At 41.6% G+C, this 27,775-nt stretch overlaps 4 protein-coding genes across 8 annotated transcripts; 2 read left to right on the forward strand and 2 right to left on the reverse strand.

Annotated features, from left to right (window-relative positions):
• Nucleotides 1–308: 308 nt before the first annotated feature.
• LOC125656531 (multiple epidermal growth factor-like domains protein 10) lies at nt 309–7,897 on the reverse strand. 5 transcript variants are annotated; one of them, XM_056144411.1, is made up of 7 exons: nt 7,708–7,897; nt 4,068–4,132; nt 3,787–3,927; nt 3,367–3,507; nt 2,950–3,090; nt 1,290–1,391; nt 309–670 (listed from the first exon to the last, which is right to left on the reverse strand). In XM_056144411.1, the coding sequence occupies exons 1-7, from the start codon at nt 7,800–7,802 to the stop codon at nt 651–653; spliced, it is 705 nt and encodes a 234-aa protein (XP_056000386.1). In that variant the 5' UTR covers nt 7,803–7,897; the 3' UTR covers nt 309–650. The 5 variants fall into 5 exon arrangements, with proteins under 5 accessions (XP_056000386.1, XP_056000387.1, XP_056000388.1 ...); XM_056144412.1 differs by having other exon boundaries at nt 2,950–3,078; nt 7,708–7,891; XM_056144413.1 differs by having other exon boundaries at nt 1,308–1,391; nt 7,708–7,891.
• A 7,706-nt stretch (nt 7,898–15,603) lies between these two features.
• On the forward strand, nt 15,604–16,327 carry LOC130048673 (E3 ubiquitin-protein ligase XIAP-like). Its single transcript, XM_056145687.1, has 2 exons — nt 15,604–16,113; nt 16,208–16,327. The coding sequence occupies exons 1-2, from the start codon at nt 15,604–15,606 to the stop codon at nt 16,325–16,327; spliced, it is 630 nt and encodes a 209-aa protein (XP_056001662.1).
• Nucleotides 16,328–22,686: 6,359 nt separating this feature from the next.
• On the forward strand, nt 22,687–24,090 carry LOC130048674 (uncharacterized protein F54H12.2-like). Its single transcript, XM_056145688.1, has 2 exons — nt 22,687–23,721; nt 23,851–24,090. The coding sequence occupies exons 1-2, from the start codon at nt 22,687–22,689 to the stop codon at nt 24,088–24,090; spliced, it is 1,275 nt and encodes a 424-aa protein (XP_056001663.1).
• Nucleotides 24,091–26,308: 2,218 nt separating this feature from the next.
• LOC125656816 (uncharacterized) lies at nt 26,309–27,094 on the reverse strand. The gene has a single exon (XM_048887397.2). It carries the CDS (start codon nt 27,092–27,094, stop codon nt 26,309–26,311), a length of 786 nt encoding a protein of 261 aa, XP_048743354.2.
• Between the last annotated feature and the right edge of the window lie 681 nt (nt 27,095–27,775).

Raw genomic sequence — 27,775 nt, forward strand, 5'->3', positions numbered from 1 at the left:
ATAAATGATCTTTCTCTTACCGAATATGATGGTCCTTAACCTTTGATAGAGTGTACACGTGTAGAAAATGATCGATATAAGATGACCAGGAAGGGAAGAAGCCATAAATTCAATTACGTACTTTGCACATTAATCTACTTGATGATGAGCACTATCGGATATATTTTCCTGTTAATCATTCTTATTGTGCTAGATACATGTTGTTTGCAAAATAATATGCGTGTATTACATACATTTGAATTTTCCAGTATGTGTTTCTCTTGCTTTATGTAAAAGAAAGCGCATTGGTTGTAATTGGTTGTGATACGTTTTATACATACAGCAATTTATTCAGGAATTCTGTATTCTGATTTTCCTTAAATATTTGAACATGTTAGTGTTTTCAATAAATATCACTGTGGAATCGAGAACACTATACTTGATCATAATATGTACACTGTATAAACATCACTGTATAATATACAATTCATTGAAGTTTTCTGATTGATTCACAATATTTAGTGAAACAAACAATGTCTCAAAACATTCAGTTTTTCATGGTGTCATCATTAACCACCAAGTTCTAGACACCAAGCTACGTGTCTTGTCACGAGGAGTTTCCCATTTTCGGAAGAGTAGTTTCTCGCAAGGTTTGGTTTTCGTTGATTTGTTCATAAACAGGCAATTCTTTCTGAAAAGAACATTATCCATCATGACATCGATTCTATTGCATGTTTAGTTATCATAATGATGTAATGAGCAACTACAAAAAGGTTTGCTACGACGAGCAGGAAACCTCCGCTTACAACAATTATGACTATTAATGGGTTTTGGACATATCACTCGGTTGTTTTGATGTCGCCGACTATCACCATGTCAAGAGTTTTACGAACAAATAAAACGAAGGAAGAGATGGATGCTTATAAAATGAAAAGCCATATAAAACTTAAAGGTAGCTATTAATAGCTAGCCCCTAAACCTAAGCATTGAATTGTCCTCATCTTTATGATTATTTATTTTAATATTTGTACTTTATCCTAAAATTAAAAAGTGAAGATCACGGACAGTGATCAAGCTCATAACTCCTATACGGAATTCAAAACTGATAGGTACCTACGAGGAGTAAGCATCCCCTGTCGACCGGTCACATGCGCCATGAGCTCTATATTTTCATCATGTAAACGGCGCCCCATGTTTTGATCAGGTAAACAGAGTGATATCTAGTCAAAATCAGTGTGGCAAGAACGGCCCAACAATATCAGAATTCTCTTTGAAACTGTTGTAAGGTATTAAAATGAAAACTAATTGACCTTTAAGAAATATTGAACCTTTTTGCAAATTTTCAATGCAATTGCTGTTGAACTTATTGACTCGAATCCATTTCCAACTTGCACTGGTCCTAGGAATGATGCCTAGAAAAAATCACCATAATTAATGTTTGAACCTTTGTTAACCATTGAATAATTATGCTGTTTCAGAGCATATGAATTCTAAAACTGTGTTTCAATGTATATTCATTGATATTTGAATTATTGGTATTCTAGAATTAAATATTGTATTACTAGAGGATAATAGATCCTTATCGTTTTCATAATCTGCCGTCTCATTCTACCAAATGAATGCAACTCTAGACTCAATAGATCTGTTATCTTTACCAAGTACGGGTCAAGAAGAAAGCACCAAAAACCAACAATACTCAACATCCAAAGTGTCAGATCTAATAGTAGATACGAAGTCAAATGAATAAGGATATACAAAACACTAAAGTGACCAAGGACAAAAACAGTGAATTTGTCAAATTGTTGGAACGACCTGTCCCTTCCTCAGGACAACAGAATATCTACATAGAAAAAGAAAACTAAATAGAAAAGTTAACTAACACTAAAACTAAACTACAAAAGCTTATAACAAACAAAACGTCTAAATAGTGAAACTATCGAATTTAATGTGGGACAAGTCTGTTCTGATCAAACGTTACGACAGATCGTCTCGAGAATCTTACTTATATTTAAATGAGGGGGCACATGCGGGCCTGTGATTTTGCATTATTTACAAAAACGTTTCGTAGACATGCATGTCTGTGTAAAACATGAAACTCTAGGTTTGATATATCTCTTATATTAATGAAATTTCAAGATTTACAAGCAATTGTATGTACATGTATACATATTTGTAGTTCAAACTATGATATTTTTACATAAAAGGAGATAAACTTGCAAGATTCAGTGTTTACAAATGTGGTATACATATGTATTTACAATTACATGCACATGTAGGGGCTGCGCTTTTGGACCTATGAAATACATACATGCACACAAAATAATAATCTACTATATCACGTGGTTAAAATTATGGATATTGTTAAAAGAATGTTGTGAAATAATAGGAAATGTGAACTGGATAAAATTTCAATTCATGGCATTTTCCACTTACCGAACGAAAGTGTTGAAGTTGAATGCATCCACCAAGTTCCTCCTCTCAGGAAAAAATATCTTAAGACTCCCAGTGCCCACATAAACATTATCTAAACTCGCAACACTGGGACACGGACAACTTTGTTTACGCGAGGTGTTAGCGCAGTTATGCATGGTGGTTTGCATAAAGTTTGTTAAAAAGTACCACACGGACGAAGTATTTGATCTTGCATTATTAAATATTGACGTATTATATTGTTATTTAACACTATGGCTAATTTTCTCTATCTTCCCGTGAAGGCATACTTGTCAGTCGTCAAGTCAATCACAGCCACATCATGACAGTTCCAGAATTCTTTTTTTGTTTTTTAACTACCCTACGACGGTGTAAGGAATTCCGAAAAACATTAAATACACAATTTTACTAATTACGTTGTTGCTTTCCGGCACTGCCTTAAAGTACTAAGAAACACATTTCCTACTCATTAGCGACAATGATCATGTGCATTGCTCATGTCATATATGTAATTGAGAATGTCAAAGTTTAGAACTATACCATTTTGGTCTGTTAGACATTCCCCAGTGATATGGTGACAATCCTGGCAGTCCTGTGGACATATCGATTGACATCGTCTTCCAAACACGCCGCGAGGACAACGAAAAGAACAGTTGTGTCCTACGAATCCTGGAACACAATCTAAACGACAAGTATTCAGAAAAAGATTTGTTTTGGAAAAATACTTGAAAGATTTCGAAATACCAAAAATAAGGCATAATGGTTTTCATAATATGTACGCGATCCACTTTACACACAATACATGTGTTATAAATTTAACCTACAAACACACTTTTTTCTAATCATCCCAAGCTTTAAATCAATAAGAAACACCTTTCTTACTTATTAACGACAATGACCATGTGCTTTATTCATGTTGTATATGTAATTAAGAATGTCAAAGTTTCGAACTCTCACTATTTTGGTCTGTTAGACATCCCCCTGTAATATGGTGACAATACTGGCACTCCTGTGGACATGCTGATTGACATCGTCTTCCAAACACGCCGCGAGGACAGAGTTCAGAACAGTTGAGTCCTCTAAATCCTGGATCACACTCTAAACGACAAATATTCAGAAAAGGATCTTTTTTTTGAAAAATATTTCAAAGATTTCGAAATACCCAGAATAAGGCATTCACTTTTTCATAGTATATACGCGATCCACTTTACACACGATACACGTGTCATAAATATAACCCATGAATACATTCCTTTTTCTAATTATTCCAGGCTTTAAATCAATAAGAAACACATTCCATACTCACTAGCGACAATGATCATCTCTCTTACTATATATTGTATACGTAAATCAGAATGTCAAAGTTTAGAGCTTTACCATTTTGTTCTGTTAGACATCCCCCAGTAATATGGTGACAATGCTGACACTCCTGTGGACATATTGATTGACATCGTCTTCCAAACACGCCGAGGGGACAATGTTCAGAACAGTTGAGTCCTCTGAATCCTGGATTACACTCTAAAAGACAATTTTTCAGAAAAAAAGAATTATTTGAAGGAGTTCAAGATATCCAAAATAAGGCATAATATTTTATTGATAATATACATGCGATCCACTTTACACACGATACATGTGTCATACATGTACATATCACCTACGAACACATTCCTTTTGGTGATCATCCCAGGTCGTGCCGGCACAACAGTTGCTTAAACCAATCAACCTGAAAAAAGATATTTTCATTCAGGTAAGCTTTTCATATGGGTATTATTTCATTATAAAGAATTATTAGTGATCTGAATAACATGTATGTCTTATACAAACAATACCAAACCGATGTGTTGCCCCACAGTAAATAGAAAACAAAAAAACATTGCTGGTATGAGCGAAAGTACTCGCTTTGGCGAGGGAAGTAAATCCACACCGATATGATTATATTGTCGGTCAACAAGTCATGACATTACACTTTAATTGGTCTGTTGATTGCTTTACGACCCGTTAATGATTTTCATTCATATTTAGACGTCACCAGCTGTAGTACAAGTACCACAAATTTAGACTTATAATTAGCGCTCAGAGCCGTAGCAGTGATGATACGTCAACGTCTGCCGCGACATGGGACCTTCGATTTGAAAGTCAAATCTGAAAGACCCATGATTATCACTTCTAGATGCCGGGCGTTTGGCGAAGGAGCAGTCACTACTTATATTATTGTCTTAGGCTTGGTACGAGCAGCCACGGTTGTAAGCGCTATAAATAATACAAACTTTGTAGGACTTCATCTAGAGCTGGTTAGGTAACATCATAAGATAAATTAAAACAGAATTGTATTGAAACCAACATAGAAAATGAAACCATCTAGTTATAGTTACATGGACTTACGAGTCAATGCTTAGCCTTCTTGCAACACCAAAAACTTTGAAATAAATGAAGAAACAAGCAGAAACATCATGCAGTCATTTAAAATTATGCAATTGCAAAGCTTAAGTATATTTCATGTGTAGTTGCAAGTATTTTGATGGGTTGTTTTAAACTGTGCATCTGTGATAATTTGTGTCATAAACAAAGATGTTGTGCAGATAGTTTTGGCATATCTAACCGCATCTGCAAAGGCTATTATATGAATATATTTACATTTTCCTATGTACTTCCTTATATGACAGTACTAATGAAATTGAGATTCAATTTCATGAAGTTGGTCACGTGATCAGTCTTTTCAATCACCGCTTCAAAAGTCAGTTTCTGTACTTTCACCTGGTTTCTTGCGTATGCAATGCAGTGGGGGATTTAAACACTTGACCCATCATATCCTCCATCAATTCTCTCAGATCATTTGAATTTCTGTTGAAATCTGTGTTCAACAATTGCGTTTTCAACTTTGTAGGCTAGACCAATGCCAGTTTCTTCATTGCTGATCGCGACCAAATCACATCGCGGATGTAGTTTACTCCGCTCTTCTTGTCTTCATTTTAGTAAATGTTACGCTCTAAATTACTTTTGTTTTACACTTGTGTAGTCCTTTTTAAACATTTTCAATTAAATATCTATATCTTATATTCTCTTTGATATTGTTCCTAATTTTGTATTCGATAAAAAATCTCTAACGAACTATATTTTGTGTTCTACGATCGTTATTTCGGTCATTTACTACATAATCATGGAAGCTCGGTAAGAACACATATCAAAATAGAAAATATAATATAAGAAATAAAATATCATTTTTGAGTGTTATTGGGATATGACATGAAGTTGGTATGTGATCAAATCTACTATAACGCCCTTCGAGCATGTCATATCCCAATAATATTTAAAAATGTTAAGAGACCGCCGCGGTGGCCGAGAGGGTAGAGCGTTCTCTCCGCATGCGGAAGGCCGGGGTTCGTATTCCGGCCGCGACAGACCTAAGTCGTTAAAACAGGTAGTGACAGTTCCATCGCCAAACTCTCGGCATCGGGTGTGAATGTCACGGGTCCTCGGAGATGACCTTAAAAACGGATGACCCGTGTCACAGTAGTTGTGGCACGCTAAAGAACCCTCACTGCTCAATGGCCGTAAATGCCGAGCATAGGCCTAAAGAAGCCCTTCACCGGTCTTGACTTCACCGGTCTTGGTGATGTATCCATATGAGTGAAAAATTCTCGAGCGAGACATTAAGCAAGATACAATCAATCGATCAAAAATGATACCTATTTCTTAACTAATAACATTTAAGAAATGAATTCAATTTTTGAAAATACAAAAGGTGTCTTCATAAAAGGTGTGTCGGCGTGAAGCTTTGTAGTACATACTTTCATACCTTTTTAAAAATGAAGTTTATTTCTGATATCTACGTTCTCAGTGGCGGATTTAAGGGGGGGGGGGGTGCAGCCGGCGCGTGCCTCCCCCTAAAATTTTCAAATTTAAGGTTAATCGTGGTATCTTGTTTAGAAAAATGTACTAAACGATAAAAGAAGCAATGATTTCTTCTACTCCCGGAGAAATAAATGACAACATCTTTTGATTTCTTGATTGAATAATGTTTTACGTCCCTCTCGGGAATATTTCACTCATATGGAGACGTCACCACTGCCGGTGAAGGGCTGCAAAATTTAGGCCTATGCTCGGCACTTATGACCTATCTTGAATTACTTCATTGGGATAACATAATTTTATTCAAAAACCGTGGCCGAGTGGTTAGACCATCGCACTCAAAATCACACGACCTCTCACCTATGTCGGCGCGGGTTCGAATCCCGCTCGCGCCGGTAAGTGAGAAAGCTTTCGGAAGGTCGGTGGTCTCTTCCCAGGTACATTCTATCTGAGTTCTCTCTTCCACCAATAAAAACTGGGCGCCACCAGATAACTGCAAAATTGTTGATTGTGGCGGAAAACATCAATCAATCAATCAATTAAAACCCTTAAAATTTGCGTCATTTTATTCATTTCAGCTTATTAGAAATGATAGAAAATAGTACAAATGACTAAATAGGAGACACATTTCAAGTCCTATAAAATCTGTAAAATTCAGGAGCTTCCGGGGGCTTCGCCGCCCCCTGTCCCCCCACCAGGGGTTCGCCCTGGACCCTCTGCCTCATAAAGTGGCGCCCCCGTAACCACAGTTCCTGGATCCGCCCCTGGTTCTTCTTTCATTTCAAAGATATTGGGAAATTAAATATTTAATGCTAAATCCTAATAAGTTGTAAAGTGTGGGATCTTGATCCCTATTACCTAATTGTGGGCTTAGCAGATAATTAAAAGGCAAGACTTTATTACGAGACAGGTACTATTGAACTAGCAAAATATCACAGAAATGTTCTTAACTATTACCTGCATTCTAGACATTTCAGTCAATAACACACGGGTGCTCGCTTAATTTTATTTCTTTATATCAATTGCAATCCAAACTGCTTTGGTATAATTTGTAACGTTTGGTGCTAATTGAACTTATTATTCTTTAAAATCAAAAACATATTTGGAGGTTAAAATAATCGAAAAATAGAGAGGCAGCAGTATTCAGGAATACATATACCAATCTAATTAAAATTAGACTTCTTAGATCCGCGCCGTACACTCTCCCTATTGTAGTGATTGTGAGCGTATTTTAGGATCTGGTTTTAATTAGATTGAGATATATACATAAATCCTGATACAGAAATGCACTTTGTATGGGGAAAAAGTGGAATGATAATAACAAAAAAACTTCAAGAAATCATTCTGGTGGCATGTAACCTATACTGTACGTTTGTTGTCGTTACACGCCCATGCAATTCTGTTTTTGCATAATATATACAGATACAATACATATGAAATGATACTTACACTTCTTGACAGATATTTGGTTTTTTAGTGCTTTCCGCGGAAATTAATTCCTGTGAAAATAATATCATAATTATCTCAAGCTGAAAAGTTGTCATTTTGTTTCGACAAAGAATAATCAAGGTTGATATCTGTTGCACATTAAACTATCTCCTTTCACTGTATCTATTGAAACTTAAGTCCAGACTGAGCTATTTCCAGTTTCAATATATATGAAGTAGACTTTTTATCGTCGCATATATAGTGCCATGTTAAATTTCCGGGAGTTTTAAGGATGGTAATTCCTCAGTTTTAGATCACAAATTCACAGGATGCTATAACTATGTAGAAGCTAGCCCAACACACATTGCATTGGTAGAAAAACTTTATGCAGTTATAACTTTGACCTATCCAGTGGAATATATTTTGAAAGGGTTTAGAAAGGACTATATTTTGTGGCGAAAGCATTGTTTAGATAAAAAGTTCATTTGCACGATTCTACAGTTCTGTTTTATCCGATATATCGTCAATGCTTATACACCAAGACGTATGTTTTTATTTTAAGGTAAATTGGAGATTGATTCGCTGTTCGTTATATTCATAGTTTTGTACTTCAAGTTGTAGAGACTTGGAATGAATTGAAATATTGTGTGCTCGTTAATTTGGCTGGTATAATCTCCCAAATATAAAACGAATTTATAACCTCCGTTCTTTTAATTCCATTTGCAATTTTAGCGCAAGGCTTTGGAACTTGTGTGCAATATTTCAAAACTGACAATACTCCTAATATCTTGTTTTAAACTCAAATGTTATACGATGAATTTTCCCTCCATTAAGTCCAAAACGGTGATTACATTTTCAAGCTATTAACATTAATTTTATATCTATATTTTAGAAGACATTGCTATGTATTCATTAATTGCGCTAATTGATCTGTGTGCTGCTGTTTATTTGTATACTGGTCAAATGCTGTCTGACTTGTTTCATATCAATTGCTAGACCATTCTTTAAACATTGATTTTGACTCATGATTACGCAATTTGCCTGATAAAGATATAGGGCTCACAGTGGGTGTGACCGGTCGAAAGAGGATGCTTACTCTTCCTAGACACCTGGTATCACCTCTAGTGTGTCCAGGGGTTGTTATACTGGTGAAACACACATTGTAAGGGGTGCTAATATCCCCTTGTACCTAGCGTTTAAGAGAGGTGTTGGTATCATCTGCAAAGGTACTCGGTTTCAGTAAGACTCTTTAAACCTGGTGAACATTAGGTGTCATTAAGATCCCGTGACTGGAGATATCTGTATATGTTATATATACTAAACAGGCCTGGTCCCATTATATAAGTCAGACAGACTGTCTGACCCCCTCCCCTTGCACGTTACAATAATTGTCCATCATTAAACTAGGGGTTTAATCCTCATATCTAATGATACCACCGGATAATCATCTAAGCTTAAAATCCTCACATTCATTATATCACCGAATCATCGTACATGGGTGTAACCCGCATATCCAATGATCCCTCCGGATTTTGATAAAATCGGATAATAGACTAGTAAAGGAAAGGATCTACATTAGTTTCCTTTGACTATGAAGTCGTTCTGTCTTTGTATAATTGTGTTAAGAGTTATCGTAATTTGTTGATATAGTGTTTTGATTTTGAATTATCGTCTTATCTACAAACCGGTTAGAGTTACCTGTCTTAATTCGAACACGTCTTTACTGTTTACCTGTGAGCGTGTTTCACGTATTCCAATCGCTCGTTTTGTCTATTTAGAGATAGCACACAGTGTAAGTAGTATTTTGCAATTTAACGGTTCTCTCAGTCTGTTGAATACGCATTTAGCCTATTTTGTTTGCCATTTTTGTATATTGATTATAAACATAACCAATTTCTGAATGAGCGTTGTTGGTGTCATATGATTAATTCAGAATATGTACGTGCTTAACAAATTTCTCTATGGAAGCATGTTTGGGACAAAATTGAATCCCAATTCAAAGTATTTTGCTTAAGTAACATTTCTGAAGTTTTTTCATACAATTTATCTATGTACTTTTAATTTAGTACTACAAAAATACATGTAAGTATTTGTATTACTTAATACTCACGCAATGAATCGTGAACCGCTCGCGATAGCTCAATGGTAGATACTTTGCTTTGAAACCGAAAGGTCGTAAGTTCGAGCTATGCTCGTGTCATGACCACGTCAAACTTAAAACGTTAACATAGGTAGTGATTGCTCCTTTTCCAAACGCTCGGCTTTTAAAGGTGATAGTAATGGGTCTTTCGGATATGTACTTAAAAACGGAGGTCCCGCATGACGGCAGGCGTTGGCACGCTAAATAACCCCCAATGCTACGGCCTTTAGAGCTAGGCATAGGTCAATGATTATGGTACTTGGAATACAATTCATGATGTCTCAATATGAGTGAAAAATTCTCAATGAGACGTAAAAGAAACAAACGACCGTCTTGCATAAACATTTCACCTTTTCAACTTCTTCAGAACCACAAGATCAATGTCACAAACATCTTGAGTGAATGAATTTCAAGTTGATTCAAATGAAAAACAATGTCTTATTCAAAAGGGAGATACATAATAATAAAAAAAGAATAAGGTGACGTCATCAAAAAATGAAGGTTGTTGTTTTGAACTCACACCAAAATATGTTGGTATCTTTCTTAAATTGTTAACTACTTGTGAATACGTTATAGGATTTTTGTGTTGAAATTCATTTAATGTACTATGTTAAAATGAAAGTTATCATAGACAAACAGATGGACGGGCAGACCAAAATGTATTTCTTATTCAATAAATATATCTATATATAAAATACGAGTGGTCTATGTTGAAAATTGTTCAACTTAAAATATCGCAGTGAAAGCATATCAGAGATACAGATTGAAGGACTGTTGTGGCTTTGACCCTTGGCCACGTGACTCCCGAAACCTGTAGATAATTAACTACCACTAATATTACAGTTTTATATTGAAAACTCTTCAATATATCTTGTCACAACGAAAGTGATAAAAGACGGGCAATGTGATTCCTTTAGTGCATACGTGTTATTCTCTTATGCTCACCTCGTATTATGAAAATCGAAAAGTGTTGCAATCAAAACTAATTGGGTTATCATGCCAAGATAGATATATAGGCCGACAGATAGACAAAGTGATGTGACCTCTATTGGTTCGCGTAGGTGTATGCCTCTTATTGGAACTACAATGTACATGTTTTTTTGTAAAATCTGAAAACATTGAGGTAGGTGAAACAATGTGTTGACGGACAGACGGACGGACTTTTAATGCGATTCCAATAAGGTTCCTGTTTTTCAAGCAGGGCCCTAATAAATGAACATACTTCTCCTTGGCACCTGATCTCAGTTCTGGTATGTCCACTGGTTTGGGGTATTTGTATATTGAAATTGAATTATATAAGATAGACTGCACATAAAATGAACAAAATGCATTAGTAGTATAACCCCTCCCGATAGGGAGGTCAACTGAGTGCACTTTTTATGCAAATGAGGTCAAGCAAGGGCGTTTTTGATTGGTCAAGCGGTGTCGGGGTCAACGGAGTGCACTAGGACGGGGTCAACCCCAGCAGGGGTTGTAGGCCGGTGAATAGGTTGGCCTATGGCCGCTGGTCTAATTTTAGCATGGGGTACTTTCGCTTTGAGTTCCTGGAAAAGGGTGAGTTCCTGGATATAAAATCGGTATAAAATCCAGTGAAATCCTGTGTATTAAATCCTGTGTATTAAATCTAAAAGAATAACACAAGGTTTTAAGTTGACATGTTTATTAAAGAACAATAGTACAATCCCCAGAGCTGGCACGGTCCCTAGTTTTACCCAGCGCTGTCTACAGGTAATATATATAAAGCGGCGCGCGGTGCATTGGGTGTCACTTTCGACATCATGTCAGACAAGTTACCTACTGGACTTCCACGGAGTTATATTGAACAGCGATTGAGATTTTTGAATGATCAGCTGAACAGACAACGGCAGCGTGAATTACAACTCCGCAGAGAGAATCAACGGCGACTACAGTATTTACAGCGGGGAGGGGGAAAAAAGAAACTCATTTCGGATTATTACAAAATTCAACTGGAACGAGGACGTCAATCACGGAAATTTAAAGTCAAGGAAAATGTCTACAATGTTGCCTTCAAACCTATTCCAGAGAAAGAAAATACAGCCTTCATTCGTCGGCTCTTCCGGGATATGTTAAAAAATGTGAAACAGGAAATGCAGTGCAATCCCAATGATTATCTACGTTTAAATATTCGGCACCCGTCTCTGGATTCAGCTATTTGGTACGAATTTACGCAGTCCAATCAGCTCAACGAGGACAAAATTCTGAACAAAATAGAATCCGTCCAGCAATCTAAAAAGGAATTCCTAATCACCGACGGGGCAGTGCAGATGGATTTTTTCCATGTCAAATATCCACAAGGCAGCGGGTGCACTAAGAAAAAACATCTACACGTGGATAAGGAGAAATTCAAAAACTCCAAGAGAGCGATCGTTCGCATTCAAAATCCTGAGGATTCTCTCTGCTTGTCCCGGGCTATTGTGGTAGCACGTCTACACAGCCAGAAATCAAACGACCCGGCATGGGAAACGAAATGGTTACGCATGAGAAAAGGGGATTTCAAAACTCTCGACCAGAAACGAGAAGCGATAGCCTTGATGGAACAAGCTGGGTGTGTTATGAACCAGCCGTGTGGGCCACGTGAATGGGAGCAATTACAACACGCGCTCGCCCCGCAGTATCGATTGAAAATATTTCAATTCAAAACGAACACAACTCGTTTACGACTGGAACCTATTTACAAAGGACCGGGAAACGGGACTTGTTTGAATATCCTGCTGGATAACGAGCATTACGATGCCATTGTGTCTATGCCTGGAGTGACGGAAAACAAATACTATTGCGATTATTGCGATGTTGGCTACAGTCACATTGAAGAACATCGGACCGTCTGTCCTCATCGATGCTCATTTTGTTTAGCCGATACCCCCTGTATCCCGGATGGGACTCAGACGAATTGCCCTCATTGTAAGGGATTTTTCAGAAATGCAGCTTGTTACCAGACCCACTTGAAACCTTACAGCAGTAATACAACGACCACGGTCTGCAGTTTAATGGGGCGGTGTAACCAGTGTCAGAAATGGATGTCCAAGCATTTATTAAAACGCCACGCGTGCGGGGGAAAAACCGAATGCCGCATCTGTCACAAAGTCGTCACCATGCCTCATCACTGCTTTGTACAGACGAAACCCAAACCTAAGAAAGAAAAAGAAGAAGAAGAGGAGTTGAAAATATACATTTATTACGATTTCGAATGCAGTCAGGAAAACGGTATTCACATACCTAATTTATGCGTGGCAGAACGTGTGTGTCAACATTGCGACAGTGTGGATATCGACAAGCCCTGTTCTCATTGTGAAGGATTCGGATCACAACGCCGCTTCCTATTTCAAGGACCCGACACGTTAAAACAGTTTATGGAATGGCTCTTACAGAGCGAGACCGATGAGCAAGGTTATGTGGAACTCAAACACGATGAAGTCACCATCATTGCCCACAATTTCAAAGGATACGATGGGCAGTTTATTTTGAATTACCTGGTGCACACGGCGTGTATCAAACCCACCGTCATCCTGAACGGCAGTAAAATCTTATCCATGCAAGTCTTGGGGTTGAGATTCATCGATTCTTACAACTTTTTACCCTTTGCTCTTGCCAAGATGCCCTCTGCTTTCGGATTAACGGAATTGAAAAAAGGATATTTCCCGCACTTTTTCAACACGACAGAGAACCAGCAGTATGTGGGTCCTTACCCGGCCGCTCATTTCTACAATCCTGACGATATGTCCACCGCCAATCGTGAAACCTTCTATACTTGGTACCATCAACAAGAGGGTAAAGTCTTTGATTTCCAGAAAGAATTCTTAGCTTACTGCATCTCGGACGTGGATATTTTACGCCGGTGTTGTGCCCATTTCAAGTCCACCCTGTTTGATCTGGTGGAAGTAGACCCCTTTCAAGAATCCATCACGTTTGCCAGCACGGCTAATTTAGCCTACCGACGAGGATTCATGGTTGAAAATACCATCGCCATCATTCCCAATATGGGCTACCGGCCAACACGACGATATTCAGCTAAAGCTTGTCGATGGCTCGCCTGGCTAGAACATCAACATCACTGCATACGACATGCTAGAAATGGGGGCGAAGTCACGCTTGGACCCTATACAGTAGATGGGTATGATGAGGAATCTCGTATCGTGTACGAATTCTATGGCTGTTACTGGCACGGCTGTCCCACCTGTTTCCCGAATCTGTTGACTGACATGCATCCTCATCGTGTTCAGCATACGTATCAAGACCTCTACCTGGACACCTTAAAACGAGCCAGTGCTTTAGAAGACCAAGACTATACAGTCGTGAGCATATGGGAACACGAGTTTGATCGTCAGACCCAGACCAATCCCGACTTACAGGAATTTTTACAAGGAGTCGATATACAAGATCCTTTGAATCCCCGTGACGCTTTGTACGGAGGCCGGACCAATGCTACACGACTGTATTGTGAGGAGGGTGACATGCGATACGTGGATGTCTGTTCCCTGTACCCGTACGTGTTGAAATACAAGCCATTTCCCGTCCAACATCCCCAAGTCATCACCAGCCATTTCACCGATGTCAGAGACTATTTCGGGCTCATTCGTTGTCGTGTCCTCCCACCCCGAGAGCTGTATCACCCCGTATTACCTTACAAGACCGGGGGTAAATTACTCTTTCCCTTATGCCGCACCTGTGCGGAACAGCGCAACTTAGGACCCGACGAGCGGTGCCAGCACACCGATTCTGAACGCAGTCTCACTGGCACCTGGGTGACCACCGAACTTCACAAAGCATTAGATCTAGGCTATCGTCTCGACCGCATTTACGAAGTTTGGCATTTTGAGAAAACCAGTGACCACTTATTTCGAGCGTATATCAACACCTTTTTGAAAATTAAACAAGAAGCTTCCGGATTCCCCGAGGATTGTCAAACAGCCCAACAGCAGCAACATTACATTGAGGAAATTCAGCAACGAGAAGGCATTGCCATGAACCCGGGAGACATCCAGAAAAATCCTGTCCGAAGAACCATTGCCAAACTCTTTTTAAATTGCTTGTGGGGAAAATTTGCTCAACGATTACAATTACCCAAATCCCTGTATCTCACGGAAGAAGAAGAATTACAACAGAAATTACAAGATGCCACTTTAGAAGTCAAAGGCATCGAACTCTTAGAAAATCGTGAACGCCCCGAATGTGATATGATGCTGATCAATTATCAGGAGAAAGAAGAATTTTTAGAAGACTGCCCCTTTGGAAACGTGGTGCTGGCGTGTTTTACAACAGCTCATGCTCGTTTACATTTGTACGAGACGTTACAGCCTTTGGGAGAGCGTGTCTTATACTTTGACACGGATAGTATCATCTATCAGCACGACGAGACCCAGTTCGATCCGACCATTATCAACAGTTTAGGCGGGTGGACCGATGAATTGGGTGGAGATCGTATCATCAAGTACATGTCGGGCGGGCCCAAAAATTATGCATACGAGACCCAGGGGGGAAAATCTGTCTGCAAAGTCAAAGGATTGACACTCAATTATCGTGCCTCTAGAGTCGTGTCTCTCGATACGTTGGAAAAAATGTTAAAAGGAGAAGAAGAAGAAGTCCATGTCCGCTATCCACACTTTATTCAACGAACCCGCCAACATGATGTGCGAACCATTCCTCTGGTGAAGAAATACCGCATGGTGTATGATAAACGTCAACGTATTCATGACTATGACACGCTGCCTTACGGGTATTAAAAAGGACATGCTAGAGAAAACCATCAGTCGGCAAAAATGACGGACTACGAATCACTACATAACCCGGGTACACCACGTTATGCTCTACTGTCAGATCGAGTAGCGTCGTTTGAAAATGCTCCCGAACACTTGCAGAAGCTATTACCTACCATTGCAGAAGCGGGATACTTTTACAAAGGGTACGGGGATAACACGTGCTGTTTTTATTGCAACTTTGGACTTCAACATTGGGGAGCTGTCGACAATCCTTGGATACAACATGCTTATTGGTATCCTCACTGTCCTTACCTGAAGTGTAATAAGGGCAAACAATGGGTACGCCAAATGTTCGACGCCGTTAGCCGAATGCGAGACACGGGGAAGGATTGGGGAGACTTGTCTGTAGACAGTGTGGAGAATCCGGCTACGACGACGGAGAAATGTCATCTGTGTTTAGAAAGAGACTTGAGAATAGCTTTTTTACCTTGTGGTCATTTATGTACTTGTGCTATATGTGCTACGGGACTGAAACAATGTCCTATTTGTAGACATAGTGTTGAGCAAGCTGTACGTATTTTTACTTGTTAATAAATATGTATGATCCCATGAACTTGTGTCATTTATCAAGATGTATACCTACGAGACACTTGAGCCTTTTCAGTTGAAACATGAATTTACCATGGTGGTGGCTGGACCCTCTAAATCGGGTAAAACGGAATTTGTCAAACAGCTGGTACAAAATACGCAGTGGATTGCACCGCCTCCCGAAAAGATAGTATAGTGTTATCGCGAATGGCAGTCCGCGTACGAATCCTTACAGGACAAGGTCACTTTTATCCGCAATATACCTCAAGACGATGAGCAGATAGTGGCGGATCTCAGTACGCGTCATCTACTCATTTTTGATGATATGATGGGAGGTAAAGCCATCGAATCGATTGTCGACTGGTTTACGCGCAAAGCGCATCATCGAAATACCAGTGTCATTTATATCACACAAAATCTGTTTGATCGAGCAGTACAACATCGTACCATCAGTCTGAATGCTCACTATCTTGTGCTGTTTAAAAATCCTCGAGATAAATCTCAGATTGGGGTGTTAAGTCGGCAATTACAAATGCCGCATTTACTTCCAGCCTATGAGGACGCCACCCGTGTACCTCACGGGTATTTACTAGTGGACTTGAGTCCTCAGACGTCGGACGATTTAAGATTAAGAAGTCAACTCTTTACCAACTTGGCTGTGCACATGCCCCCGAGAGTATAAATAATGTCACATCATGGGCAGGTGTATCATTCGAAAGACAGTCTTCACCATGGGTAGACCTTCCGCGAAGAGTAAATTAGTCAAAACGTTACGCCGTTTACAACGGGAACGGGATCCCGTTCAACGGAGCCATCTCATTGAATTAGGACGTAGAGCCTTACTCAACTGGTTTGCGATGGGCGCTCGAAATTTATTGCGAGGCGTCTTACCAGGCAATAAAATCACTCAGCGGTTCATTCAATCCCATCGCCAAGACTTGAGTGTCATTGCCGATAAGAAGTCCAATGAAGAAGAGCGTAAAAAAGCCATTTTGAAACGAGGAGGCGCCGGATTCTTAGGAGGGACCATTATCCGTCATTTATTCAAATGGGAAACAGGCCGTAAGCCCCGTGGGGGACAACCCAAGAAAACCAAGAAACCACGGGCTAAGAAAGCTAAAAAATCACCTCAGAGAATTCCTAAACTCATTATTCGCTTACCTAAGAAGACACCTAAGAAGTCCCCTGAGAAATCCCCTAAGAAGACACCTCTCAGGATGAAGAATCCGTTTCCCAATTGGGCTCCAAAGAAAACCCCTCTCATTGTGAAGATGCCGTTTCCCAAGGCCACACCCCCCAAGGCCACTAGAACGTTAGCCAATCTGAAAGCCGGATTAGCTCAAAAGAAAATGGAACGATCCATGCATGGGCCTATAGGAAGTTCCAGAACCAGTGATACTGCTCTACCGAGTTTTGCTCATACCTTTGGAAGCATGAAATTTCAACCCTTAACCACCTCAACACCGGTTCAGGTGCAAAAGAAATATAAATGTAAATTTTGCCCTCTGGTCTTCAATGCGAGAGAGAACCGCAATCGTCACGAAGAGACCGTCCATCACAAGCGTTTTGATCCTAAACATCCGAGTGCCGTTGTCCTGGACTAGGTATAAAAAGGAGGGGGAAGGTGCCCCACCCTTCATTACCATGGCTCATACGAAGAAGTGTGAATGTCGATTACGACCTCATTTACCGCTCTTGCAGACGTTAGCGGCTCCTCACTATTCCAGCAAATTAAAGACAGAGGTGTTGAAACATTGTTCCAATGACTGCATTTTAAAGATTTGTGAGATTGTGTACAATCTATTAAAAGGGGTGATTCCTCTCACCCCTACTCAGAAGCGACAACTGGGTCGAAAGAAACACATCTTAAGACGCTTAGTCCGGACTCAACCCGTGAAAAAACGACGAGGTATACTCATCCACCAAAAAGGATTGGGTTCGTTTGTGTGTGGCAAGATTTGTAAGAAATCATGAGTCGAAAAATGGTGTTGGTACCGGAAGCGATGCTCAACGAATTAAAAGGCAAATTACCTAAACCTCCCGAATTTACCTCGACTATTGGTTTACGCAGTGATTTGGACGAGATTGAACATCGAGATGATTTAACCGAGAAAGAAAAAGTGGGGTTGTACGGGCATCAACTTCATCGCTATCGTCAATATTTACAACAAGCTCGACATCCCACCCCAGCGACTCTACCCTCCCCAACCACTGCAGCCAGTGCTGCCTCACCACCCTCAGCCGCCTCAGCATCCGATGACTTGGAGGAACAGATTATCAAAAGCGTCAATAAACCGGGTCGAAAGAAAGCAGGTTTATTACTCGATCATCTCAAGAAATCCAAAGTGGTGACTTGGAATAAAGAAGGAGAAATCAGCTATAGAGGACGCAGGGTTCCCGATTCCAATATTGTGGATTTAATGACCGAAGCCCAGCGACAAAGACCCTTAAGACATCGTGATCCCCCCGCGGGATTAGAGGAATTTGCTCAAGCGTTAAAAGAGACTCATGCTCCCAAAGGATATGTGAACAATCGGGATGTTATAAAAGCCATGGACAAACCAGGGAAAATCAGTACGCCTAGACCTCTAGAGGAAGAGGAGAGCGGATTTCAAGAAATCTCTGGTTTTGACCAATCTTTCTATGAAACTCCCAGACGAATGATGACCCCTAAAAATATCTGGGAGGCCAGTAAAAAGACATCACGTGAAATTGGAAAATGGTTAAATCTACCATGAAAGCAGAACAGATCTTACAGCGACTGTATTACGATCCCAAGACAGGGTATGGGGGAGTCCAGGCGTTGTATCGTCAAGTGCGTCAATTAGGACACAAGATTACCCTGTCTCAAATTCGAGAATGGGTGAAAGCTCAAGATACCTATACCTTGCATAAACCGATACGGAGGAAATTCAAGCGACGACAAACACGAGTGACGGATATGGATGAACAATGGCAATTAGATTTAGCCGATGTCTCCAGCTTGAAACAAGACAATAATGGGTATACGTTTTTATTATGTGCCATTGACGTGCTGTCTAAATATGCCTGGGTCGTGCCTTTAAAACAGAAAACGGGGAAAGAAATGATACGAGGCTTACGACGGATTTTTCGAGAGGGACGTCGCCCCGTGCGCATTCAGTCCGATCAAGGAAAAGAATTTACCAATAAAGAATTTCGTCAAGCCTTCAAATCCATTCATTTCTTTACGACCCGTAATGCCGAAACCAAAGCCAGTATTGTGGAACGTTTTCAACGCACGCTGAAAGCACGCATGTGGCGGTATTTTACACGTCATAAAACACGACGGTATGTCGATGTCTTGGGGGATCTGGTGTATGGTTACAATCATACCTATCATCGCAGTATCCGGCGAGCTCCTGCTCAAGTCAATGCCAAGAATGTCTTGACCGTATGGAAAACCTTGTATGGAAAACAGAGTGCCGATACCACGAGTCGCTTGCAAGTGGGGGATCGTGTACGCATTAGTAAAGCCAAACGTACGTTTGAAAAAGGATATTTACCGAATTGGACCAAAGAACTGTTTACCATCTCTAGAAAAGTGCCAGGACGAAACGTCTATCGCATTCAAGATGATCACGGGGAAGAATTAGAAGGAACGTTTTACGAGAAGGAATTACAACAAGTGATTAAAGACGATGATGTCTACGAAGTGGAGGAAATCTTAGGGTATAAAAAGCGGCGTGTGGGAAAAAAAGTCATTTCAGAAGTCAAAGTGCGTTGGAAAGGATATCCTCCCAGTTTTGATTCATGGATTCCGCAAGCGGATCTCATTCGGCCATGACCGCCCAGTGGACTTTCTTGGGTGAAAAAGTCCCTCGAGCAGAAATTGTGTATTTTGCACAATTATTCCTGTGTTTAACCATCATTATCACCTCCGTCGTCATGTTAGCCTTAGGCGATCCCAATCGCGATTTTTGGATGGTGACCTTAAGTTCTCTCGTAGGCTACGTCATGCCTAGTCCACAAATGACGTTAGCGAGCCCGAATATAAAACAGGATCGACCTTCTTCAGATTCACCAGTTCACCATGGCTAACACACAGTACGCCTGGGAACAAGAGGGAAAGAAAACGGCATGGTTTGCGGATAAGCAGATGTGTTTGATGCATTGTAAACAACACAAAGTGTTAGATCAACCGGTGTACTTGTACAAACGTATACTGATACCTCACGGATGGTCAGCCTTTATCATGAAGACTAAATATCAAGAGTTTCGCTGGAAAGTCAAAGCCTTCTGGGGATTGATGGGACGACAAGACGAATCCGATTGGACCTTAAATGAGAGTCCTTGGTTTGACCATTCCGAGGACTGTCTCAGACATTTCAAAGACATGATCAATGAAGGTTATGATGTAGCCGATTGCTGGGGAACCCGACACTATCTGGTGATGCGACGACGCTTAGTCCCGAGACGAACCCTGACGTTACCAGACTCGGATGCGTTGATGTGGGGTGGTGGCCGCGATCAAGAAGAATGAATTGAATGTATTGTCATGTTGTATGTTGTTTCAAATAAAAATTGTGAAAAAACAAAACGGTGTTGTGTATAAATAGAGAAGGAAACAGAGACAGGGTCTCATTTAAGACATCATGGCTGGAGGAGAAGGGTTTTACATGACTCTGTTGAGTGATGGGTCGATGGAATCGTTTCCGACAAATACGACGGCTCAATTTAAAACGTTATTGCCACACACCATGGACTTAACGGATGGAGCATGGGAAGTCGGATTGACCGAAATGATGTACTCGGCCAACTTACAAAACGTATCGGATAGCGAGGCTTATGTGGACGTTCTCATTCCAGATCCGTATACGCAACATGTCCAAGATCCCAACACTTATAAATGGGAAAGATTTAAGACAGAGAATATGGGCAAAGTCACGATGGCCAGGTGTGAGGTGGTGGTCCCCTGGGCTCTGACGCCATGGTCCCATCTCTTTGCGGGAGGGGATAGTTTATTTCCCTTCGATATCATTCGCATTCACTTCCGACCCGGAACTTATACACAACCTTTGGCGTTAATCAATGAAATCAACGCAGCCTTAAGGAGAACCCTGTGGAAAGTATGGAGCGAGTTAGGGAATCCTAACGACGAGGGGAACAACCAGATCTTAGTGTATCACCCCGAGTACGATCGTGTCGAGTATCAGTTTAATGGGAAAGCACTGAGAACCACCCCCATGTGCATTCGTTTCCCTACGCCCTTAGCGTACAAGCTAGGTCTGGATAGTGACAAAATGATCCTGGGCGATGAAACCATGACGAAATGGATCAACGTGAATTACTTGGGGAACACGACCATGGATGTCTACGACAATCTGAAAGCCATGTATGTGTATTGTGACATTGTGGATCCTCAAGTGGTGGGCACCAACAAATTGAAATTATTGAGAGTCGTCCCCTGTACGGGTCAATACGACGATCGACAACAAGCCCGTTGGGAACCGATTCGAGCCGAATATTTGAAACTGAGTAAGAAATATTTCGATACCATTGAGGTACACATCATGAATTCTTTAGGGCGTCCTATGGGGTTTTTAAATGGGCGCTCCTTAGTCAAACTTCATTTCCGCAAAGTGTATTGAAAGATGAAGTACCATCGAGGAGTCAGACGCCAGAAAGGACACGGAATCTGGTTTCTCATTCCATGGATTGCCAATGCCATTGTGAGTCAAGCGGGCCAAGGAAAGAAGAGAAAGAGACGGCGTAAAAAGTATAAAAAGCGGGTGTAACCCCTAACGAAGTTCATTTACATCAAGATGCACTACCATAAAGGTTTAATACGGCAGCAGGGTCACGGGCTTGGAGCCCTGCTGGGAATAGCCAGCAAAGTGGCGGGTCCCCTGATCAGTGGATTATTAGGTGGAGCCCCCGCACAACAGCAACAACAACAACAGCGTCCTGTCTATCAAGAGAGATATTATGATTACGACCGCCCTTATCGCTCTTATCAGAGGAGACGACGTAGAAGCCATCCAACAGAAGAATATGATCCAGAATCTGAAAAGCAGAAGGGAAAAGGATTTTTCACCGATTTACTCAAATCGGGGGCTAAAAGTGCCTTAAAGGCTGCTGCTAAAACAGGGATGGATGTGTTAGATAATAAACGATCACTCAAAGACGCTCTCAAGACACACGGTGCCCAAGCCCTGAAAGAGACAGCAGGGTATGCCCGTAGGCGAAGATCTCGAAAAGCCCCATCCAAACGAGGAAGAAAAGCACGCACAGGAATACTCAGGAAGCCTGGAACCACGACCCTCAAAAGAAAACAGGTGGGAAAACAGGTGGGAATACAGGAAGGAAAAGGATTTGTTAAAAGAAAACAACGTATCTTAGCTCGGGGAGGGCCTCATAAGAGACCTAGGAAGCAACCTAGGAAGCGATCTAGGAAGGGAGGTAGGAAGCTAGTGAAAAGGGGTAAGCCAAAACGCTCTCTGGATATTTTCGACTGAGAACCCTATAAAAAGGGAGTGAGAAGGAGACCAGAACACATTTGATCCCAGTTCACGCTGAGTAACACATCGTTCCAATATGATGCACAGAGAATCTTGCGCTTGTGGCACCAGCAGTTTAGAACTGTTTAAAGTGCCCCCGACCAACGTCACTTTAGAAGATTCGAAATGGATGGAATATTACCCCATTTCCAGTACCCTCAACTCGGATACGGCTCCGATTGAATTTGAAATCAAAGGACAAGGAGATGAATATCTGGATTTATCCCAAACTTATCTCCAGATGGTCTGTAAATTCACGAAAGCCAATGGAACGAATCTCACAGGAGGCCATTCGACCTCCACCCCCGTGAATAACATTCTCCATTCCTTGTTCAGTGAAATCGATGTCAGTCTCAATGGAAAAGTCATTACCCCGGGGACGGATACTTATCCCTACAAAGCGTATCTGGAGAAATTGCTGTCTTATGCACCCAAGACTCTGGAAACCCAGATGAGAGCCTGTAGCTTGTGGGAAAAAGATACGGCAGGACATATGGATGAGGTCAAATTAAAAGCTCTGGCTCAAACTCCTGTGGAATTTGCAGTAGTGAATAACAAAGTCAACATCGCGGCCGTCATCCCGACTCCGGAGTATCCGGATGATTCCAAGAATGTAGGGTTGAGAAAACGTCACGAGAAGATTACAGACAGTAAGGAGATCGTGTTGATGGATCGATTACATCTGGATTTGTTTGAGCAAGAGAAATGTCTCCCTAATGGTTTGGATGTCCGTCTCAGATTCAATCGCGCTCGACCCCAGTTCTACATGATGACCGATGCCGGGAGTAGTGGGAAAGTGGTCATTCAAAGTATGATCTTGTGGGTGAGGAAAGTCAAACCTGTGCCGAGTATCATTAATCTCATCAATCAGCAACTGAGTACTCAAACGGCGAAATATCCATTGAGACGAGTGGAAGTGAAAACCTTCACCGTTCCTAGTGGCACCCAATCTAAAATCACCGATCATCTGTTTCAAGGACAGATGCCTAAACTGATCGTGTTGGGTTTTGTGGACAATGCGGCTTTTAATGGGGATAATACCAGAAACCCCTTTCATTTCCAAAATGAGAGAGTCAAGAAATTAGAAATCAGTATCAATGGAGAAATGATGGAAACCCGACCTTTGGAACCTAATTTCACCGACGATCAGTACCTGAGATCGTATTTGAGTCTGTACAAAGGCTTGGGAAAATTAGGCCAGGACTGGGCTCCGGACATTACCCTGGAAGAGTATAAAAACGGTTACACCCTCTGGTGTGTGGATTTCACGAAAGATCAAGAAGCCCAGACGGATAAATTTCATCTCATACAGACGGGGAACTTGAGAGTGGAAGTGCAATTTGCCGCCAACGTAGCCAGGACCTTAAACTGTGTGGTGTATGCCGTGTTCGACAATCTGCTAGAAATCAACAAACAACGAGAAGTCAGCATCGATTACTAAGAGAGAGATGGATACTCAGCAATTGAGAGATGTTTTACAACGAGATTTAGGACCGGCGTTTGCAGGTGTGTATCCTCGAGATGTCATACCTGAGCTGTTACCTCATCACAAAGCCATCGTGGTGAATACAGACCCTCACGATCGCCCTGGAGCGCATTGGGTCTGTTTGTATTTGAGTAGCCCTACCGTCGAATATTTTGATTCTTACGGATTACCTCCCAGCCATAAAGACATCCAAGACTTTATTCAACGCCACGGAGAGACTTGGATTCATAACACCCATTGTTATCAAGATTTGAATATGGATGTCTGTGGACAATACTGTGTGTATTTTTTACATCAACGCCATCGACACAGAAGCACCGTACAAGAATGGTTACTTCCCTGGAAAGGCACGGCCTTACAACGCGATCGTTTTGTGGCTGATTGGTTTAAAGAGACCTTCCGAAAACCGAGAACCCATCAAGGACAAACTTGTCAATGTCAAAGACTGAATGTATTGTAAACTATGTTATTGTTATTGTTCATAGTTGGAGTTTAATAAAACGTTGGAAAAAAAATTTTTTTTTTCTTGTCATTGTAATCAACCATGTCTTTTCAAAAAGAATGGGTAGCCCTGAAAAGGGCTGTTTTCTTTCTCTCTCTGTTCTTGGTCTTTTCTCTTCTTCTTCTTCTCTCTTCTCTTCTCCTTCTCTTCTCTGTCCCCCTCACTGTCTGTTCTTCTTCTTCTTTCTTCTCTTCTTTTTCTGCTCCTCCGGGGGTTGCTCGTGGTCAAACACAAAAACAGGCAACCACCCGTGTTTAAAAAACAATCTCCCCGGAGGCCGCTGCACCACTTCTAACTCTGCGTCCCAGTTTTCCTCAGGCGGGGGCAGATCCTGGCTCATGGGCGGTGGGGGAAGAGCCTCCCGTGAGGCCGGCGGGGCAATCTCTTGGTCCCAATCCTCCTCGCATTTGTAACAATAATCATTCACTGTAGGGTCTGGTCCTACTCTACGGCTCATGGTTCTGGTTCCTTAAAAAATCGGAATGCCCGATTTTTGACGTTGCGCTCGTTTAAAAAGGCGAGAGCGCGGACGTCCTTGAAAACATCCCCTACCTCAGATGGCTGACGTCATGTTGATGACTCATCAAAAAACACTGTATAAATAGGTCACTTGTTACCATTTTTCTCAATCATGTCGTTTGAACGGTACGTGCACGATGAGAAAGATGTACTAGTGTGTGGGTATTGCCGAGGACCTTGGAGAACTTGTGGTTGTTTTCATTATAAAAAAGAAAACATCCTGGCCAAACATAAGTGGATAAAGTATATGGCAGAGCTGAATTATTGTCCCTTTGTCTATAAATGTTGTGGTCACACTAGAGAACCCTGGCTACCGTGTAAGTGTCCGCAGCATTGTACCATCACCCCTGAAGAAGAAATAGCACATAAGGACTGTACCTGTGAGATCTGTCAGGAGTTTAGAGAGCGCTGGACTCAGAGAAAGTTTAAACCCCACCTGTTTCAACATTGTCCTTACAGTCAAGAACCCCGGTTAACGTGTACCTGTGAGACCTGTCAACCAGCATGACGGTGACGGATCTACGAGGAGATGTATTATCTCTACCTTGGGTGGATGCTATTGTACAACAATGTAACTGTTTAACGGTGAAACCTCATGGATTAAGTCAACGTATTGCCGACCGATTTCCTTGGGCTAATCTGTATGCGACCCGACAACCTTTAGGACGGAGAAATTTAGCTATAGCAGCGGATCGAGGAATACCGGGTACTGTGTGTATTATGCCTCGTTCTACTCATCCTGATGTGATCTGTTTGTTAGCGCAATGGGATTACGGGAGAGGCACTCAACGCTTACCCTTGTATGCCGATACCCCCGAACAACGTGAACTTTGGTTTCAACAATGTTTACAGGAATTAGGCACTTTGTCTTACCAGACTTTAGCGTTTCCTTATCGTATTGGATGTGGATTAGCCGGAGGCAATTGGGCTCATTATAGACAATGGATTTGTGACTTTGCTTATCAGTATCATAAACATGTTTACATTGTCAAGAAAATGTAACTTTATTATAGCTTTATTCTAGCTATTACTTGTGTTAATAAAACTTTTTTAAAACAAACTTGTGTGTTTCTTGATTTTTGCCATAAAAAGTGTCTTTTCAAAAAAGTTGGTGGCCCTGAAAAGGGCCGTTTGGTCCTAAGGACCGACTTTTCATTCCCTGCTTCCGGTAAACCGGCATAACGGGCACCGTCCCCGGGTGTGTCGCCGCTCCTGTAACTCTTCCACGCACGAGCAGCAAGCTGGGCGCTGCCCACATCCCCTACACGTAATTCCAGAGTGTACCCTGTCTTGCCAGCAGACAGGACACTTAAACCAGATAGGAACCGCCCTATCTGCCCAGCCAGGGACAGTCATAGGGTGGTTCCTCGGGGGATGAGTTGCCACCGGTGCGTGGGTTGGTCTCGGTGGCGGAGTCCTCCCTGCAAACCGGATGGTAGGTGGTGGGGGTCTTGCAGGGGCTGCTGGTCTCGGTGGTGATGCTGTGTCTGCCACCAACAGCGACGGACTCTGACGTGGGCTGGGAGGTGGTGCGGGGGACGGTGACCTCGGTGAATAGTCCACCGGTGACGCTGGTGAGTCGCTCATCGGCACCGGGCTGTATTCCACTGGTGCCGATGGGATCGCTGGTGGTGGTGTTGTAGGCGTCGCCGGGGAGTAAGGTGGTGGTGGTGAGGGTGGCTGTGGGGCCCGTCGGCGCGGTCTCGTACCCGTGGAGATTCGAGCGGTGCGGCGGCGTCCACTCCCTTCATACTCTGCCCGCACCCGACAGATGATCTCACGGACCCCACTCTGGTCGAAAGGGGAGAAGGTGCTCAGGTCGTTCTCAGAACGCACGACCCAATTCTCCCCTACCCGTTCCTCAGCCACCACTACCAGCCGGTACCGAAAGCCAGGCAAGGTCTGGAAATTGTAGAGCGGGTCTCTTCTTGCAGCCATTCTTCTTCTTCTTTCTTCTTAAATAATCTTCAAAAATCTTCTACAACTGTGCTGGATCACCAGTGAAGCGAACTGGCGAGTGCGCCGGTATATATCAGGAAAGCGCGGACCTCCTCGAAAACATCCCTCGCTTCGGAGACGAAGCCAAGATGGTGGCCGTCAAAATGGCGGATTTGTGCTTTCGAGTAGAGAGTTTTTTCTCATTTGTCTTTTTCTAGACATTCGATATCTGTGCAAGGTAGATTTAATCTGATAGATTCTGAGACGGCGAATGCGTTAAACTTATTTTTATTTTGCTACGTCGCATAGTTTTCAAAGAAACAGCGGTTAAAGAGGTCGAGTCGAGGTTCAATGTTTCTTCACCCCCTCTTTAAAAATTTATTTCTCGACCATGTACATCCCTAAAAACATCTCATAAGGTCTATTCGATAGAAAACACCTTATTTGATTCGATTTTCACTCTACCTTTAGGATTTTCTGGATTCCTCAACAAATAAACCCTTCTCTGAGAGACTCAACCAAACACAGCTTTCGTGTAAACAATTTTATTCATGTCACATATTTCAAATACATAACTCCCACACACAACACCAATGCACATGTCTTTTTAAAATAGGGTCCAACATTTTTTCCATTTCTCGAATCCTGCGTTGAAATCGATAGCGATCAGCGGCTACAGTC

The sequence above is a fragment of the Ostrea edulis genome, chromosome 7 (assembly GCF_947568905.1).
Source record: "Ostrea edulis chromosome 7, xbOstEdul1.1, whole genome shotgun sequence".
NCBI lineage: Eukaryota > Metazoa > Mollusca > Bivalvia > Ostreida > Ostreidae > Ostrea > Ostrea edulis.